The sequence below is a fragment of the Colletotrichum gloeosporioides genome (assembly GCF_011800055.1).
Source record: "Colletotrichum gloeosporioides strain Lc1 chromosome Unknown consensus_84, whole genome shotgun sequence".
NCBI lineage: Eukaryota > Fungi > Ascomycota > Sordariomycetes > Glomerellales > Glomerellaceae > Colletotrichum > Colletotrichum gloeosporioides.
This window is the reverse complement of record NW_025544729.1, coordinates 990,369-1,004,532: the sequence shown is the minus strand read 5'-3', so window position 1 is coordinate 1,004,532 and position 14,164 is coordinate 990,369. Positions and strand designations below refer to the sequence as shown.

Here is a 14,164-nt window from a genome sequence, read left to right as displayed (position 1 = left end):
ATTTCTTCCCAATTTCCCAAAGAATCATGTGATGCTACCTTTAGCAACCATGTTCGCCCGATTTCCATCCAATACCCGTGTTTTAGGGTATTTCCGTGATTTCCGTACAAAAATTTGATACAAGTCGCGTGTTACGGACATATATGCTGAGCTACCATGCGATGCGATGGAGCGTCTAGCTGGCTTGGTCTATATATGCGTTTAAATCTCAACCTCTAGTCCCAACTGTGTTGACTTGCGCAGTTTCCAAGTTTCGAGGTAGTCATTGATTTATGAAGCATTTACGCGCGCTTCTTGGACAGCAGCCTGAGCTTGACAGTCTGCTCGTAAAGGACGTCCTTGAAGGCGAAGAGGAAGGCGGCGGTCAGCACGCTCTGAGTGACCTTGGGGCCGATACCTGGACTTATTGTTAGTGCTGTGTGCATCTCCGTCTTTGGCATGTGATATTTACCCTTGTAGAGGCCGGCGTAGCCCTCCTCCTTGATGACCCGGCTGATGGCCTGGGACATGCCCTCCTTCTTCTCGCCGTTGCCGGCGACGTGCATCTGGCTCTTGACCGTGATGTACGGGTAGGTGACCGACGTGGCAAACAGCTTGCCCAAGGCGCCGAGGAAGAAGGCGATGGTCGGGGTGACCCTCCTCTTCTTCTCAACGGTGTTCTTCATCTGCTCGAACAGGGTGTACTGCAGAATGGGGTTGATGACGAGCACCAGCGCGGGAATGACACCCGAGAACAGGGCCTGAGGGCCTTCGTTCTTCAGCAGCGCCAGCAGCGTGCCGATGGTCGAGGGCGCCTTCGCGGGCTTCGCGGCCTGCGCCTCCTCGTCGCCCTCCTTCTTGGCGCTGGCCTGGCTGCGGGTGGTCATGCGGGTGTTGACGACCCAGATGGGGTTCGTGAGGATGACGGTCGCGGAGCCGGCGATGGCGCCCGCGATCATGGACTCGACGGTGGTAAGCTTCCTGTTGGCGCGGCCGGCCTTCTCGGCGGCCTTCTCGAAGAAGGCGCGGGTCCATTCGTACCAATAGTAGTAGACGAAGTTGGTGACGCTGATGCCGAACAGCGCGGACTCGAGGCCGGAGTAGAGCCCGGACACGCCCTCCCTGGCGACGATCTTCTGGACGGCCGTGAGGAAGGCGGAGTCGGCGCGCTTCGATTCGACCTGGGCGCGGGTGGAGAGGGTGATGAGAGGGTAGCTGCGATGATGGGTGTGATTAGAACTACGGTTTGCGCCACGCGAACGAATCTGGGGTAAATCTGGAGATGATGGAGGCACGGGGGTTCCAGAAAAAGTCCCCTGGTTCTTCTTACGTCAAGGCCATGGAGAGCAGACCCCCGCCTGCGCCAGCGAGGGCGTGGGCGACATTGTCGTTCTGCGGGATTGCTGGCTTGGACTGCGACATGGCTGTGGATTATGGTGTATGTATGGTGTCTGTCGCTGGGAGGAGGCTTAGGTTGGTTTTACGAAACTTGGGACGAGAGGGCAGCGGTGCGATGATGCATCAACCTGAATGCGGGATGTGGATGCTGACGGATGCGCCGTATTTGAATGGGAGTCTGAAGAAGTCGAGTCTGGCCTTCTGCCATCTCAAACAGTACCAATCCCTTGGTTGGAGCCGAGGTCAACCACGTTAGCAATGCCGAAGGGGGGGAGGCCACACTGGAAGGGCTGCCGCTAAGAACCTTAACCCCAGTTATGTCATTCATGCTATCACAGGCAGGGGGCTGGAAAAGGGTACTGACGGTCACAGGTCGCATGTGAAGAATGGGGCGCCAATCTCCCATAATCTTTGCCCAGCAGGGTTTAACTCCGAATTTTCGGGGATTCGGGATCTCTCACGTGGAGAGCCTGGTTTTCGAGGCGGCCCCGGCCCCGTGAGCCGTCCAGGTCGGGTCGAGCGCCGAGGCGGGAGAGATCGGGTCGGCGGGGAAATATTGTTCCCCTTGTCTTTAATGGGCGTGGACCGTGCCCGCGGGAAAAAGTCAAGTTGCTGTCAATTGTCTCTCGTCCCCGCCAAGGCGACCGAGGGGTGGCTTGCACTAGGCCACATTCGGAAGAAAGTAAACAAAACAGCTTTTTGGGCTGACATTGACAACTGGCCCAGGGCCCTGTTGGGACCCTCTTTGAGCGCCAGCGCAGCACCACCCTGCCGGCACCGCGGCCACCACACCACTTCGCGCGCAACACACCTTTCCCATGAATAGCTTTCAACGTTTGTGCGACTAACCTACAGGAAGGCCAAAGAGCCCTGCGCGTGTTCTTCTTTTTGGCGTCTTCTTTTGGTTTCTTTTTTGCTTCTTTGCATAAAGTCTACGCGATATTCATACCCAACGGCGCGCGCGTCTTGCCGCCCCAATTGCGCCAGCCAACATGGCGACTCCAATAACACGAGCACCCAGCGAAGATGACCTCTCGTCGCCCGATCCCCTCAACGACAACCTCTCGTCCGCCCTCTACCCGTCGACAAATCGCGTGACCCGAAGCCAACGGTCCCAGCGATTGTTCTCCGTCGGAGGCCCCGGGACGTCGCCTAGAAAGCAGATGTTCGAGCTCGAGGTCGGAGACAATCGCAAGCCGCAACGCCTACTAGTTACCGTTGAAGCCGAGGACGAGTACGAGAATGTCGGGCGCAGACTTTTCAACGCGCAAACACCCAGCCTCAGGAGAGGCACGACTACAACAACTATCCCGCTCGGTGGCGACAAGAGAGCCACGGCGATTAAGACTCCGGCGCGGAGGGGTCGTCCACCCAAGAATGCGACGCCGGGACCCAGCGGCGCAGGTACCGGCACCACAACGAGAAAGAGGAAGGGAACACCAAGGGGAACGCCCAGACCGGCGCGCAAACCCAAGATTGGAGATTCAGATGATCTGAATTCAGACATGACCATTCCTCAAGGCACGCCGAAATCTATAATGCGCCGCCCACGCGGTTCTAGTCGCCAGGGTTCCACGGATCCTGCGCCTTCGACAACGCGGCGCCGCGGCAGGCCAAGAAAGGTCGATTTCAACCCCGACGAAACTATTCATACGATTGAGGACTTCGACCAGGTTGTTCCGCCATCGGACGATGTTCTTGCGGCGGGTATGCAACAGATGGATGTGGACTCCACCCCGGCGCGGAAGCAACCGACGGAGAACGTACCAGAGTCTGATGGGGATATCTGGATGGCAACGATGGATGATGAGCCAACACCGCGGCCGAGGAATCATGGAGACACGAGCCAACGGCGCGTCTCGTCGCCCTCCCATCCTCAAAAGAGCCCGACGCCGTTTGATTCCGACGATGGCAACGAACCCGCTTACGATAACTATGACTTTGGCCCGGGACCGGCGAGCGATATTTCGTCTCTCGTCGGCGACGACGATCAGCCCAGCAGTGGCTCTCGCGACCGAGATATGGACACCGTCGCCCAGGGCGAAGACTTCAGCATGATCTTTGCGAACTCGATCCCATCACTTAAGAGCAGTATGGGCGTGCAAGCATCCGGCCCAGAAGACTTTGGCGACGAGACAAACATGATTATTAACCAGACTCTGGAATCGCTAAGGCAAAGTGGCGCTCTGCGCCCGGACGACGAAGACGAGGAGGATGAGGTTGTGGGCATTCCCACTCAGCAGGCCGAAGAGTCTAGAATGGAGGTCGAAAATGACGTGACGCTTCACACCTCGCCATCCACTAGGATAGAAGCTCTCATGGACTCCTTGGTTGACAACTCTGTCGACATCAACAATGAGACGATTCCCGATGTGACTGGCGAAGTCAACGTTGAGTCCATCGTCGATATGAGCGCTGTCACCCACTCACCTGTCGATCTTCCATCCCTGCCGACTCCTAGACTGCGCGCACCTTCGTCGGCTGCAGGAAGCGATGGCACGCCCAGCAAGGGCAATCAGTCGCCTGCCTGGATCCGGAGCAGCCCTCGTCGCAAGTCTATCCCGCTGGGTAGGAAGCTCCTCGAGTCCAAGGCACGCCAAATGGATGACTCCTTTTCCAGCATTCCCTCCAGAATTCTAGCCGCTGCGACACCTGCCAAGAAGACCTCTAGGCGAAGCTCGACCTCAAGACGAAGTTCGGGTGTGAGACGAAGCTCGATGGCCAACGAGGAGGACTCTGCCGCGTATGAGGATGATTTTTCCGAGATCCCCGAAGAGTATTTGGAGGCTGCTACCCCTGGTAGAACGCTGCAACGAGTGGACGAGACCGAGCTCAACGAGGAAGAAGAGGCCGAAGTTGAGTCGCAAGAGGACAGGGATATGGAGGAAGTTGAATTGGCAGAGGAAGAGCCCCCAAAACCTTCTCCGACAAAAAGTGCCGACCGTTCGAATGCGAATGTACTCACTCGCTCAGACTCGAGCAGGATGCTCACGCCGGACGACACTCTATCTTCTAATGAAGTTCCTGTCCCTGACTCCGATGGCAAAACCATCGAGGCGCCTCAAACGTCTCCCTTGGCCGAGCAGTCTCAATTGCCGGGAGATTCGAGCAAAGTAAGGAGTGAGGGCAGAAGCAGAAGCAGAAGCTCTTCTTCTGCAGCAGGGCAACATCATCTGCCTGCTGAGAGCTCTCCCCTTGTTTCGCATTCTTACCTGCCTGAACAGAGAAGCTCTTCTCCTATGGCCGAGGAGACTTTCCTGCCAGACCAGCGAAGCTCACCTATAGCCGAACAAACTTTCCTCCCCGACCAGCGGAGTTCGTCTCCGGTGGCTGAACAAACCCATCTACCCGAGGGAATTTCTCCCCCAGTTGTTGATCATTCTCATTATCCACAACGCAGTTCTTCCCCTGTAGTCGAAGAGGCCAACGAACCTGTGGCGGCTGCTGAGAAGAACGCTGTGAGGAGGAACTCAGTTCGAAGCTCTTCGCTTCCCGTCGGAGACCTGACGACAAACTTGCCTCGAATGGCGAACGAATACATTACACCAGTAGGCCCGGCCTCGTCGCCAATTCCGGCGCCTACTGGCAACCTCTTAGCACCTCGTGCGCCATCGCCCGAGGCCGGCTTCCGCCCGACCCTGTCGCCGATAGTTCGTGCCGGCCGAGCTCTACAGAGCGTCACGTCAGATGCCTCGTCTCCTCCTCGCCAGAACTCGCTCGGCAGCCCGTTCAGACCGACTACGAGCAGCAGTCAGCTCCAGCCTCAATCCGCCTCCAAGCCAAGAAACAGCTGGACCCAGCCACTTTCCAACTTGATCCAGGCAGGTGCTCAGTTCTTCCAGTCTCCCACCAGGCTCTTGGCGCAACCACCAGTCCCGCCATCAGCAAACCAAAGCCAACCCCCGTACGAGGATCCTTTTGGCGCCGAAAATAGTCACATCGGCCAGCCGAGCTTCATGGAGGCCCTGGCAAAGAGTGTGCGGTCCTCGTCCCCGAGCAGGGCGACAGCACGTCCCAGGTCAATGTCGGGATCTCTCCGTGCTGCTCCGGCCGACGAGGCCGATGAAATGATTTGGATGCAGGAAGAGCCTGCTCCTCGCGAGCAGCCGTTTGCTCCGTCTCGATCTGTCAACTCCAGCATGGACGCAATCGGCAACTCGTTTGGCAGCCAAAAGCGCAGCTTTGAGGGTCGAACAAACCTTGAGGCACAGCGCAGCTTCGAGTCTCAGCCTGGCTTTGAGCGTCAGGACTACGATGCCGGTGACGACACCGAGGTTGAAGAGCAGGAGCCAGAGGAAGAGGAAGAGCCAGAGGAAAAGGAAGAGCCTGAGGAAGAGTATGCGGAAGAAGAGGAGGACGATGACATTTGGGCAGTTGAGGCTTCACGACCGGCTTCGCAGTCAAGCCGCCAGCGCGACGTTGGCAAGCAATCCGTCCAATCGATTCCTGCCCGCCACGCTGCCCCAAGCCCCTGGACGAGAGGCCCCGAATCACCAAAGAAGCCGCCTGTGTTCACCCCAGCTGCGTCTCGTGCCCACGACTTAATGGCTGATGATGCTGAGGTAGAGGACTTTTCTATGCTCTCTCAGCAGCGCAGCCACCAGAAGCAAATCCCCCACAAGGCCCTCAATATGGCTCAGCACTCGTCCGCCAAGAAGGACCTGTCTGCCTTCTTCTCGTCTCCGGCTCTCTTGCCGGGCACCGAGGGCGTTCGGGACATCCTGGACGCGAAGAAGCGACAGAATGCCATCGCTCAGAGGGACCTCTCACAGCCTGCCGAGCGCTTCCCTGGGGGACTAGAGACGAACTCGATGTTCCCATCCGTCCCGCAAAAGGCATTCAACCCATCTCAGAGCGGGCGATCAGATCTCTTCTCTCCCGCAAAGTCAAGTGCCGTCAAGGCCAGCAGCGCTGCCATAAACCCTGACGTTCAAAATACCCGCCGGGAGCTCTTCGCCTCCAGCAGGAGCCGGCCCAACATGCGCCATCAGTCAGAGATTCCCGACTCTCAGCCCGCAATGTCGTCTGAAATCTCCTTCCTCCCCGTCGCTCAGAAGCAGAACTTCACCCCGCGGTCAGGCCAGAAGACGAACAACCTCTTCGCCAAGGCCGCCGCCCCGGTTCCCTCCTTGACCCCGGTGCGCATGCAGCTCACCCGCGCGGACATCAAAAAGTGGCAGGAGGATAGTGCCTCGGCCATCGCAGAAGACAGTCCCGAGTCCCCACGCCGCAGCAGCCTTCGCCCCCTGCCCGACAGGAACATGTCACCCCCAAAGTCCTGCCTGCGCTCCCCTTTGAAGCCGCGCACGCCAGGGAGAGTCGTCGAGTTCACGAGCAGCGTGCTCTCACCGCTCGCGCAGGCACAGGCCCGCGCCGAACGGCGCATGTCCGCCAGCTCCAACGGCAGCGCCGCCGGCCCCGCTGCGGTCTCCTTCGCACCGCAGCGCAGCATCACGATTATCGAGGAGGACAAGGAGAACGACGTGTCGGAAGAAAACGAGGAGATGGACGTGTCCATGACCGACGCGCTTCAAGAGGACCTTGGCAACCCGCCCAAGCCCGTCGAGAAACGTCTCTCACAGACGATGTGGTCCCGCGACCACTGGCTGCTCATGGATGAGCTCATTCACCTGCGCAGGCGGGGCCCCTTCAACTTCCGATGGCCAGCTGGCTTCCAGTCGAAATCGGGCTGGTTGCTGGGTAAGTCGGTCAACTCGCATGGGTCCAGTCTGCTTATGGAGCAGTGGCACCTTGACGTTGTTGACGCCTTCAAGGCCGAGGTTGGCGGGTGGGACGAGGAGGTGTTGGCCAAAAGGGCCTTTTCGTTGATTGTAGGGGAGCGGCTCCGTAGAGAGCAGCGCGCGCCTAAAGCCCCCTCGGTGAAGTTTGTTTAAAGACATGCATATTGGCGTTTCCTGTCGTTTGGGCGTTGTGGTTGATTGATGAACAAAAGATCAGGGGCCCATCATGAAAGTTTCACGTTGGATCATTGTACTGTGGTTTCGATGGCGTTTCGGGGAAACAGATATCAGATCATTGTTTGGGCACTGGGGAGATACCCGCAGTTTGTAAGATACCACTTCATCAGAATGAATTTCTGTCTCATGCACCGCCGGCATTGTGTGTCTATGGTAATAGTACAGTTCCGAATCCATTCGCTTCCTTTACCCCTTGACCCCTTGACGCCTGCCATGTCTTACTCGAGCATCGAGGCCTGGTTGGTGTAAAGGACGTCCACCACGCTGCTCAGCTTCTCAATCGTAGCAAGGGCGTGGTCGTATGCGCTGTCGCGCTCCGTCTCGTCGTAAATAATGAGGCATCCCGCACCCTGGTCCAGAACACCAATGATGACCTTGTCAAGAATCATCTGGGAGAGCTTGCGCTCGACCTGTTGCGTGTCGAGGCCGACCATCTTGGCGATGTGGTTGATCTCAACGCGAGAGAATGGCTCAATCACCTTGATAAGGTTTTGCTCCAGCATTGCGTCGTACAGCCGGCGCAGGTGGTTGCGGATGAAAGCGTCGCTGCCAAGCTGCTCGCGGTAGGACTGCAGAGCCTGCTCATACTCCTCGAGAGAGCGGTTCGAGTGCGCTCTGGCAATAGCTTTCATAGCCTCAAGGTTCTTGCTAGCGTACTTCTGGGCTTGCTTGGAGGTCATCAGGTTGTTGACGTCGTCGACGAGGTTGAGCATGATCTTGCAGAGCAGCATGTACTGCAGGGCGGCGGTGGCCTTTGTGTGCTCGTCTTGGCTGTGGTAGCCATCGAGGGCCTCGATAAAGTAGGAGAAGGCCGTGTTGAAGTCCTTGTCTTCGGCGTGAAGCATACCGCTCTGCATGTCGAGGTGGGCCTGGAGAAGGGGAGGAGTGTAGACGGAGGCGGCGCTCGTACGGGCACTGGTGAGGGCGGCACGGGCCTTGGGGATGTTGCCGAGAGCATGGTAGACGCGCGACTCGAGGAGCTGTACCTCAACCAGGACAAGCTTGTCGTCTAGGCGCTTGAGCTCGCGGAGGAGGCCGTTGATGAGTGTGAGGGCGTCGTAGTAGGCCTGCTTCTGCATGAGGAGGGTGACCAGGCGGGTCTCGAGGTTCTGGCGCAGAAAGCTGCGGCGCTCGGAGGTGGCCCATTCTATACATGACTTCGTGACGGCAATCTGGATATCGGTGCTGCCCTCAATGTTCTCAAAGAGGTCGAGGAGCGAGCGGACTGGAGGGGTAGCAGTTAGCTATCTGCGGAATCGCCTAATTTGACAGGGTTGCGATCAGTCCATACCAAGCTTTGCTGTCTTCGCCTTGGCGAATGACGAAAGCACTGTTCGGCTTTTTGTGACAAGGTCGACAAGCTCCTGCGTGTTCCTACAAGGGCAATTAGCACACATGGGTCCGACGATGTCATCGCCAGGTGGGGAGGGGCTCACTTCTCATCCCGGTAAAGCTCTCCCAAGCTAATCAACGCCGTCTCGTACTCCTTTACCGCAGCATCGGAGGTTGCGGAAGGGGGCTTCGAGATGATGTCCTTGTAGAGCTGCTCTGCCTTTCGGGGATCTGACTTGGCCGCCTTCTGTGCCTCTTGCACCCTCGCCGATTCGCCCTGAGCCATTCTGGATATTTGACCTCCGGTCGTGTCAACAATTCGTCTCGGTTCGTTTGCTTGTGTGAGGTTTCGTTGGAATTGTCGTCGTGGGGAAGAGGTGGTGGTTGTGATTCAATCGCCGGATTCGTGATGTAGCTTCTTGGTGCTTTGTCAAGAGCTCCAGCCGCCTCCAGCAGGTCCAGGTTGCCATGACCGCGACGCAAGCTCGGGCGGGAGCAGAGGGCAGGCACGATCGGGCCGGAGTTGATCCGCAAGGAGCTATGGTTGGCCAAAATTCTCCGAGAGATCCCCACCCCCACTTAAATTTTTGGGAGAAGTTCTGGATGGCTTTGCAGCCATCGATTGACATGCCTTGTGTGAAGCAACATACTGCACCGCATCCGCCAAAATGAAGATCAAGGCCCTTTCTCGGAGCGTGGAGGCGTACCAGCCTCCCGGCGCAAGTGCGCAAAAGCTGCCTAGGTATACGAGCTGATAATCAACCTGCAAAGCATCGCTAACTCTTCTCAAGAAACCTCGATCCCGCCCAGCATCCCATGGAACGCGCCCGAGAGTACGACGACCTTACCACTTCTCGGTTGCACAAGCTAACAGCGCGACCAGGTATACAAAAGCCCTTAATGCTGTTAAGCTGGAGCGCATGCACGCCGCGCCCTTCATTGGACAGATGGGCAGCGGTTTTGTCGACGGCGTAAGATCGAAGTGGATTCAGCTGCGTGCGACTGCCATTCTAACAGCTACCACAGGTCTACTCGATGGCGAAGGACCCGAATTCCTTGAAGAACTTTGCATCGGCAAGTGGTGACGGTGCGATCAAGACCTTCGACCTTACGAGCCGAGACGAGATTTGGACGGTGAAGAGCGCGCACACCAATATTGTACGAAGTCTGTGCTGGACGAAGGACGGAAAGCTACTCAGTGCGGCCGCCGACAAGACGATAAAGCTTTGGGACCCCTACAACACGCCGAGCGATTCCGCGCCGATTTCTTCCTGGCTGGGCAACAGCGGTTTCCAAAGTCTGTCCCATCACAGGACACGAAACGCCTTTGCGGCTTCATCCGCGTCTAGCGAGATCGCCATTTATGACCTCGAGCGACACAGTGCCGCGCCTGAGATTCTGCGCTGGCCTAACGCGACCGACACGATCACCTCCGTTGCCTTCAACCAGGTGGAGCAGTCAATTCTGGGAAGCACGGCTGCCGACAGAAGCATCGTCCTCTGGGATGTCCGTACTGCGATGCCCCTGACGAAGACGACAATGACTTTCGCATGCAACTCCCTGTCGTGGAACCCGATGGAGGCTTTCAACCTGGTCGTCGGCAGCGAAGATCACAACTGTTATGTAAGTGTGGAGATGTCAAGAATGCTTGTGGAAGATGCTGACCTGTGCAGATGTTTGACATGCGCAAGTTCGACAGGGCGCTAAACGTTTACAAGGGCCATGTCGCGGCTGTCATGAGTGTCGAGTTCAGTCCGACGGGTGAGGAGTTGGTCTCCGGATCCTACGACAGGACAGTCCGCATCTGGAACCGCGACCAAGGTCACTCTCGCGACATCTACCACACCAAGCGTATGCAGAGAGTCTTTAGCACCATGTTCACGCCCGACTCCAAGTACATTCTTTCCGGCTCCGACGACGGAAACGTGCGCATCTGGAGATCCAACGCCAACGATCGATCCGGCATCCGCTCCGCGAAGCAGAGACAAGCCCTCGAGTACAACGAGGCCCTCGTCACCCGATACAGCCACATGCCCGAGATCAGACGCATCAAGAGACACCGCCACTTGCCCAAGGTCATCAAGAAGGCTGGCGAGATCAAGAATGTCGAGCTCAAGTCGATCAAGAGACGCGAGGAGAACGAGCGCAGGCACACCAAGAAACAGTTCGAGAAGAGAAGGAGCGAGAGAGAAAAGCCTATCCTGGCGCGCGAGAAGTAATGGAGTATCTGAGAAGAGTGCTGCTTATTGCATTGTTCGGCGTTTGGGCGGCATGTCAACTGTATGTATGGGACAAGGGGGCCACTGTGTGAAAAGTGCATTTAGAATCAATACCACAAGTCAGGTCGTCCATGGTCAAGATTTGGTCGAGAATATATCAACGAATTCCCGCGAGATGTTACCCATCATTCTTAAAAAATTTCACCATTGTCCATTCTCACGTACCAACTTCGCAACTGGCATCTTTAATCTTAATCCCGGACCGGCTCTCATTCGGCGGCCGACAAGTCCGGCGGCTCGGAGAGAAGCTTAAAAGACAGCGGCCCACCCGGCAGCGCAAGCCGTGGCGGAGAGATGATCATGGGCGGCTGCAAGGGGCGAAACGGGGTGCTTTGGTGGTAGCAGCCGGCCCCAAACCACCCAGGGGTTCCAGGGGCACACACAGACAGGAGCTGACCTGTCAGGGGCCCCCTAGCGCTTGGCCTCCGTTTCAACGCCCCCAGAGGTCCATCCACATGTGACGAATTCCAGCTCCCCGCTGCAGAGACAGCGCCTCGAGCTTTCCCATTCCTTGTGGCCAGACTGCAGCCGACTTTTCGTCTCATCTTTTCCCGATTTTTCATTTCTTCCCTTTCCTCCCAACGCTGGACGACACCTGTACGATTCTTCCTTTACATCCGCATCCTTCCCACCTTAATCCTTCTTTTATTCTGTGCAGGACGCGGGAGAGAGCTGTTGGTCTAATACGTCGCGAGAACACGCACAGCCGTCACTGCTACCTCGAGAGAGAACACCACCACCACCACAATGGAATACCCACGCCCACCCCAACAAGAGTCGTGGTTCGCGCCCCTCTCAATCGACCTCATCGTGAAGGTCTTCAAGATCACCTTCTTCCACCCCTTCGTCTCCTGGATTATCCCTCTGTGCTTCCGCGCGCAAGCTCTTCCTTACGATGCCCCGCAAATGATCGCCTCCATCGCTTGGGCGACCTTCATTACCCTCTGTTGGATGGCGGGCATCATTAACCAGCGCGTCGCTTACGGCCTGCCCCGCGAGGTCGACCTCTCCGAAGAAGTCATTGTCATCACCGGCGGCGCCAGTGGTCTGGGTCTGCTGATTGCCGAGGTCTACGGCATGCGCGGGGCCACCGTCGCTGTGCTCGATGTCAACGAGATGGAGAACGGCGAGGCGCGGGGTGTGACGTTCTACAAATGCGATGTCACTGACAAGAACGAGGTCGCGAGGGTAGCGGGAGAGATCGAACGCGAGGTAAGCTCCCCAACGTGCCCCCCATACGATATCACAGATCACTGACAGTCCATCCAGCTCGGCACACCAACCGTTCTGATAAACAACGCAGCAATCGTCAAGGGCAAGCCCCTCCTCGAGCTCGAGATCTCCGACATTGAGCGCTCTATCACCACGAACTTGACCTCCCACTTCATCACGCTCAAGACCTTCCTCCCACAGATCATTCGCGGCGGCCAGGGCGGCACAATCGTCACAATGTCCTCCGTCCTCGGACACCTCGGCGCTGCCTCCCTCACAGACTACGCCGCGGCCAAAGCTGGTGTTACTGCTCTCCACAAGTCTCTGACTGCCGAGCTTGCTGCCTCCTACCCCGAGATCCGCACCATTCTTGTTGAGCCCGGCCAGCTCTCGACCCCGCTCTTCTACGGCGTTCAGACCCCCCACGCTTTCGTCGCGCCCGTTGTTGAGCCCGTGGACGTGTGCAAGGAGGTCGTAGCGGCCATCGACGCGGGCCGCAGTGCGCACGTGGCGATGCCGCTGTACGCCAGGTGGATTCACTGGTACAATGTGCTCCCCGCGTCTGTTCAGCAGGTTGCGAGAAGGGTCGCCGGTGTAGATACCTCAATGAAGACTTTCATCGGAAGGCAGGAGAGGGGCATGAGTGAGAAGAACGGAAGATTGATTTAGGGATGTTGCGCAAATACCAAAGGACCTTGCGGCGCCGGCGTCGGGGAGGTCTCGTAATCTCAAGCCGCATGTACAGAAACGTCTCAAGACCTACATGACATATATACTCTAATTTACGTTCAAATCAATTGAAGACTACCTGTCTACGTGCTGGTTTCCTTGGACTCTTTGCCAGACAGATCTGCAGCCGGAGAAACCCTATTCAGGCCATCCAGCTTCTTGTACGTGAGCGTGTCGAGGTCAATGCCGTCAAGAGCGCGTGCCTATCTGTGGTTTAGCATGTTTACCCGCTGAGAGCCAAGAAAGGAAACACGTACGCTGATTCCGTAGTAGTCTTCATTCAAAAAGTCGATGCCCAGACTCGAGCCGCAGCTCCCGCAAAACATCTGATCCTTGGTCTTTGTGTTGAAGCGGTAGTTGGTGCACTTCTCCCGTGAGCCATCGTGCCAGGTGACATCCTTCTTACTGGGGTCTGTGGGTGTCATCAGTCAGTCATTTCGAAAACGCAACAGTCGCGCGACAATGTACATCCAATATACAATTTCCGCATCCAAGCAACAAAAGAAATTAAGGAAGAGAAGAGATGATTCCAGACTCACAAATAAGCAAGTACCCGCTGCGCCGGCAGATGGAACAGTTGCAATTGAGCACCTTGTACCCCTCCTCCAGCGGCGGCGAGAGCGTCAGCGAGAACTTGACGTTGCCGCAGTGGCAGCTCGCGTCGTACGTCTTGGAGGGCTTGGGCGCTTCTTCGGCGGACATTCTGTCTGTATTTTATCGTTCTATATTCCTGATTGAATATGAGCGGTTTTTTGCGACGCCGAAAGTTATTGGTGGCGTGATTGGTTTGCTCACTGTTAGGAGTTTATGTTGGGTTGACACTTTGGAGCAACAACTAGGAGATTCGTTTGCATGGAAGGGCGTGCAATATGATCAAAGAAGGCCAATTGCTTTATAATCAAAACAGGCACAATAGACCTGTTTTGGGGAACACTACCGCGACAGGCGAAATTGTAAGGATTCGTCGAGTGTGTTTTCATTGCCACAATTATCCGTCTTATCAAAGTCCGAGGCCCCCTCTCGAAGGGCGTCACCTCCGCCCCCCATGTCATGTTGGCCGACTGCCTGCTACATTTACTAGAATACCCGCCCTGTCCACAGCGGTCTTGCTATTATCTCATAATGTCCGTCATAGGTCTTTTTCAAGAGGAAAAGAACAAAAAATTCAATAGTCTATAGTTTCACAGCTGTGGGGCCCGGGCCTGTCATCCTCGGCTGCCACACCAGGATTGCGGGAGGATCGACTAAATGCGGGGG

The 14,164-nt window shown here is 56.7% G+C and overlaps 6 protein-coding genes across 6 annotated transcripts; 3 read left to right on the top strand and 3 right to left on the bottom strand.

The window, feature by feature from the left end:
- Positions 1–281: 281 nt before the first annotated feature.
- On the bottom strand, positions 282–1,401 carry GCG54_00002353 (Peroxisomal membrane protein PMP47B; the record flags this gene model as incomplete). The annotated part of the gene is made up of 3 exons (XM_045402447.1): positions 282–397; positions 452–1,194; positions 1,310–1,401. The coding sequence occupies 3 exons, from the start codon at positions 1,399–1,401 to the stop codon at positions 282–284; spliced, it is 951 nt and encodes a 316-aa protein (XP_045258809.1).
- Positions 1,402–2,369: 968 nt separating this feature from the next.
- Positions 2,370–7,271, top strand: GCG54_00002352 (uncharacterized protein; the record flags this gene model as incomplete). Its single annotated transcript, XM_045402446.1, has 1 exon — positions 2,370–7,271. One exon carries the CDS (start codon positions 2,370–2,372, stop codon positions 7,269–7,271), a length of 4,902 nt encoding a protein of 1,633 aa, XP_045258808.1.
- Positions 7,272–7,573: 302 nt separating this feature from the next.
- GCG54_00002351 (putative 26S proteasome regulatory subunit rpn6) lies at positions 7,574–8,973 on the bottom strand (the record flags this gene model as incomplete). Its single annotated transcript, XM_045402445.1, has 3 exons — positions 7,574–8,580; positions 8,647–8,729; positions 8,792–8,973. 3 exons carry the CDS (start codon positions 8,971–8,973, stop codon positions 7,574–7,576), a joined length of 1,272 nt encoding a protein of 423 aa, XP_045258807.1.
- A 382-nt stretch (positions 8,974–9,355) lies between these two features.
- GCG54_00002350 (Protein SOF1) lies at positions 9,356–10,906 on the top strand (the record flags this gene model as incomplete). The annotated part of the gene is made up of 5 exons (XM_045402444.1): positions 9,356–9,429; positions 9,479–9,520; positions 9,571–9,658; positions 9,714–10,310; positions 10,361–10,906. The coding sequence occupies 5 exons, from the start codon at positions 9,356–9,358 to the stop codon at positions 10,904–10,906; spliced, it is 1,347 nt and encodes a 448-aa protein (XP_045258806.1).
- Positions 10,907–11,713: 807 nt separating this feature from the next.
- GCG54_00002349 (Short-chain dehydrogenase/reductase family 16C member 6) lies at positions 11,714–12,847 on the top strand (the record flags this gene model as incomplete). Its single annotated transcript, XM_045402443.1, has 2 exons — positions 11,714–12,178; positions 12,227–12,847. 2 exons carry the CDS (start codon positions 11,714–11,716, stop codon positions 12,845–12,847), a joined length of 1,086 nt encoding a protein of 361 aa, XP_045258805.1.
- A 143-nt stretch (positions 12,848–12,990) lies between these two features.
- Positions 12,991–13,609, bottom strand: GCG54_00002348 (uncharacterized protein; the record flags this gene model as incomplete). Its single annotated transcript, XM_045402442.1, has 3 exons — positions 12,991–13,110; positions 13,165–13,319; positions 13,447–13,609. The coding sequence occupies 3 exons, from the start codon at positions 13,607–13,609 to the stop codon at positions 12,991–12,993; spliced, it is 438 nt and encodes a 145-aa protein (XP_045258804.1).
- Between the last annotated feature and the right edge of the window lie 555 nt (positions 13,610–14,164).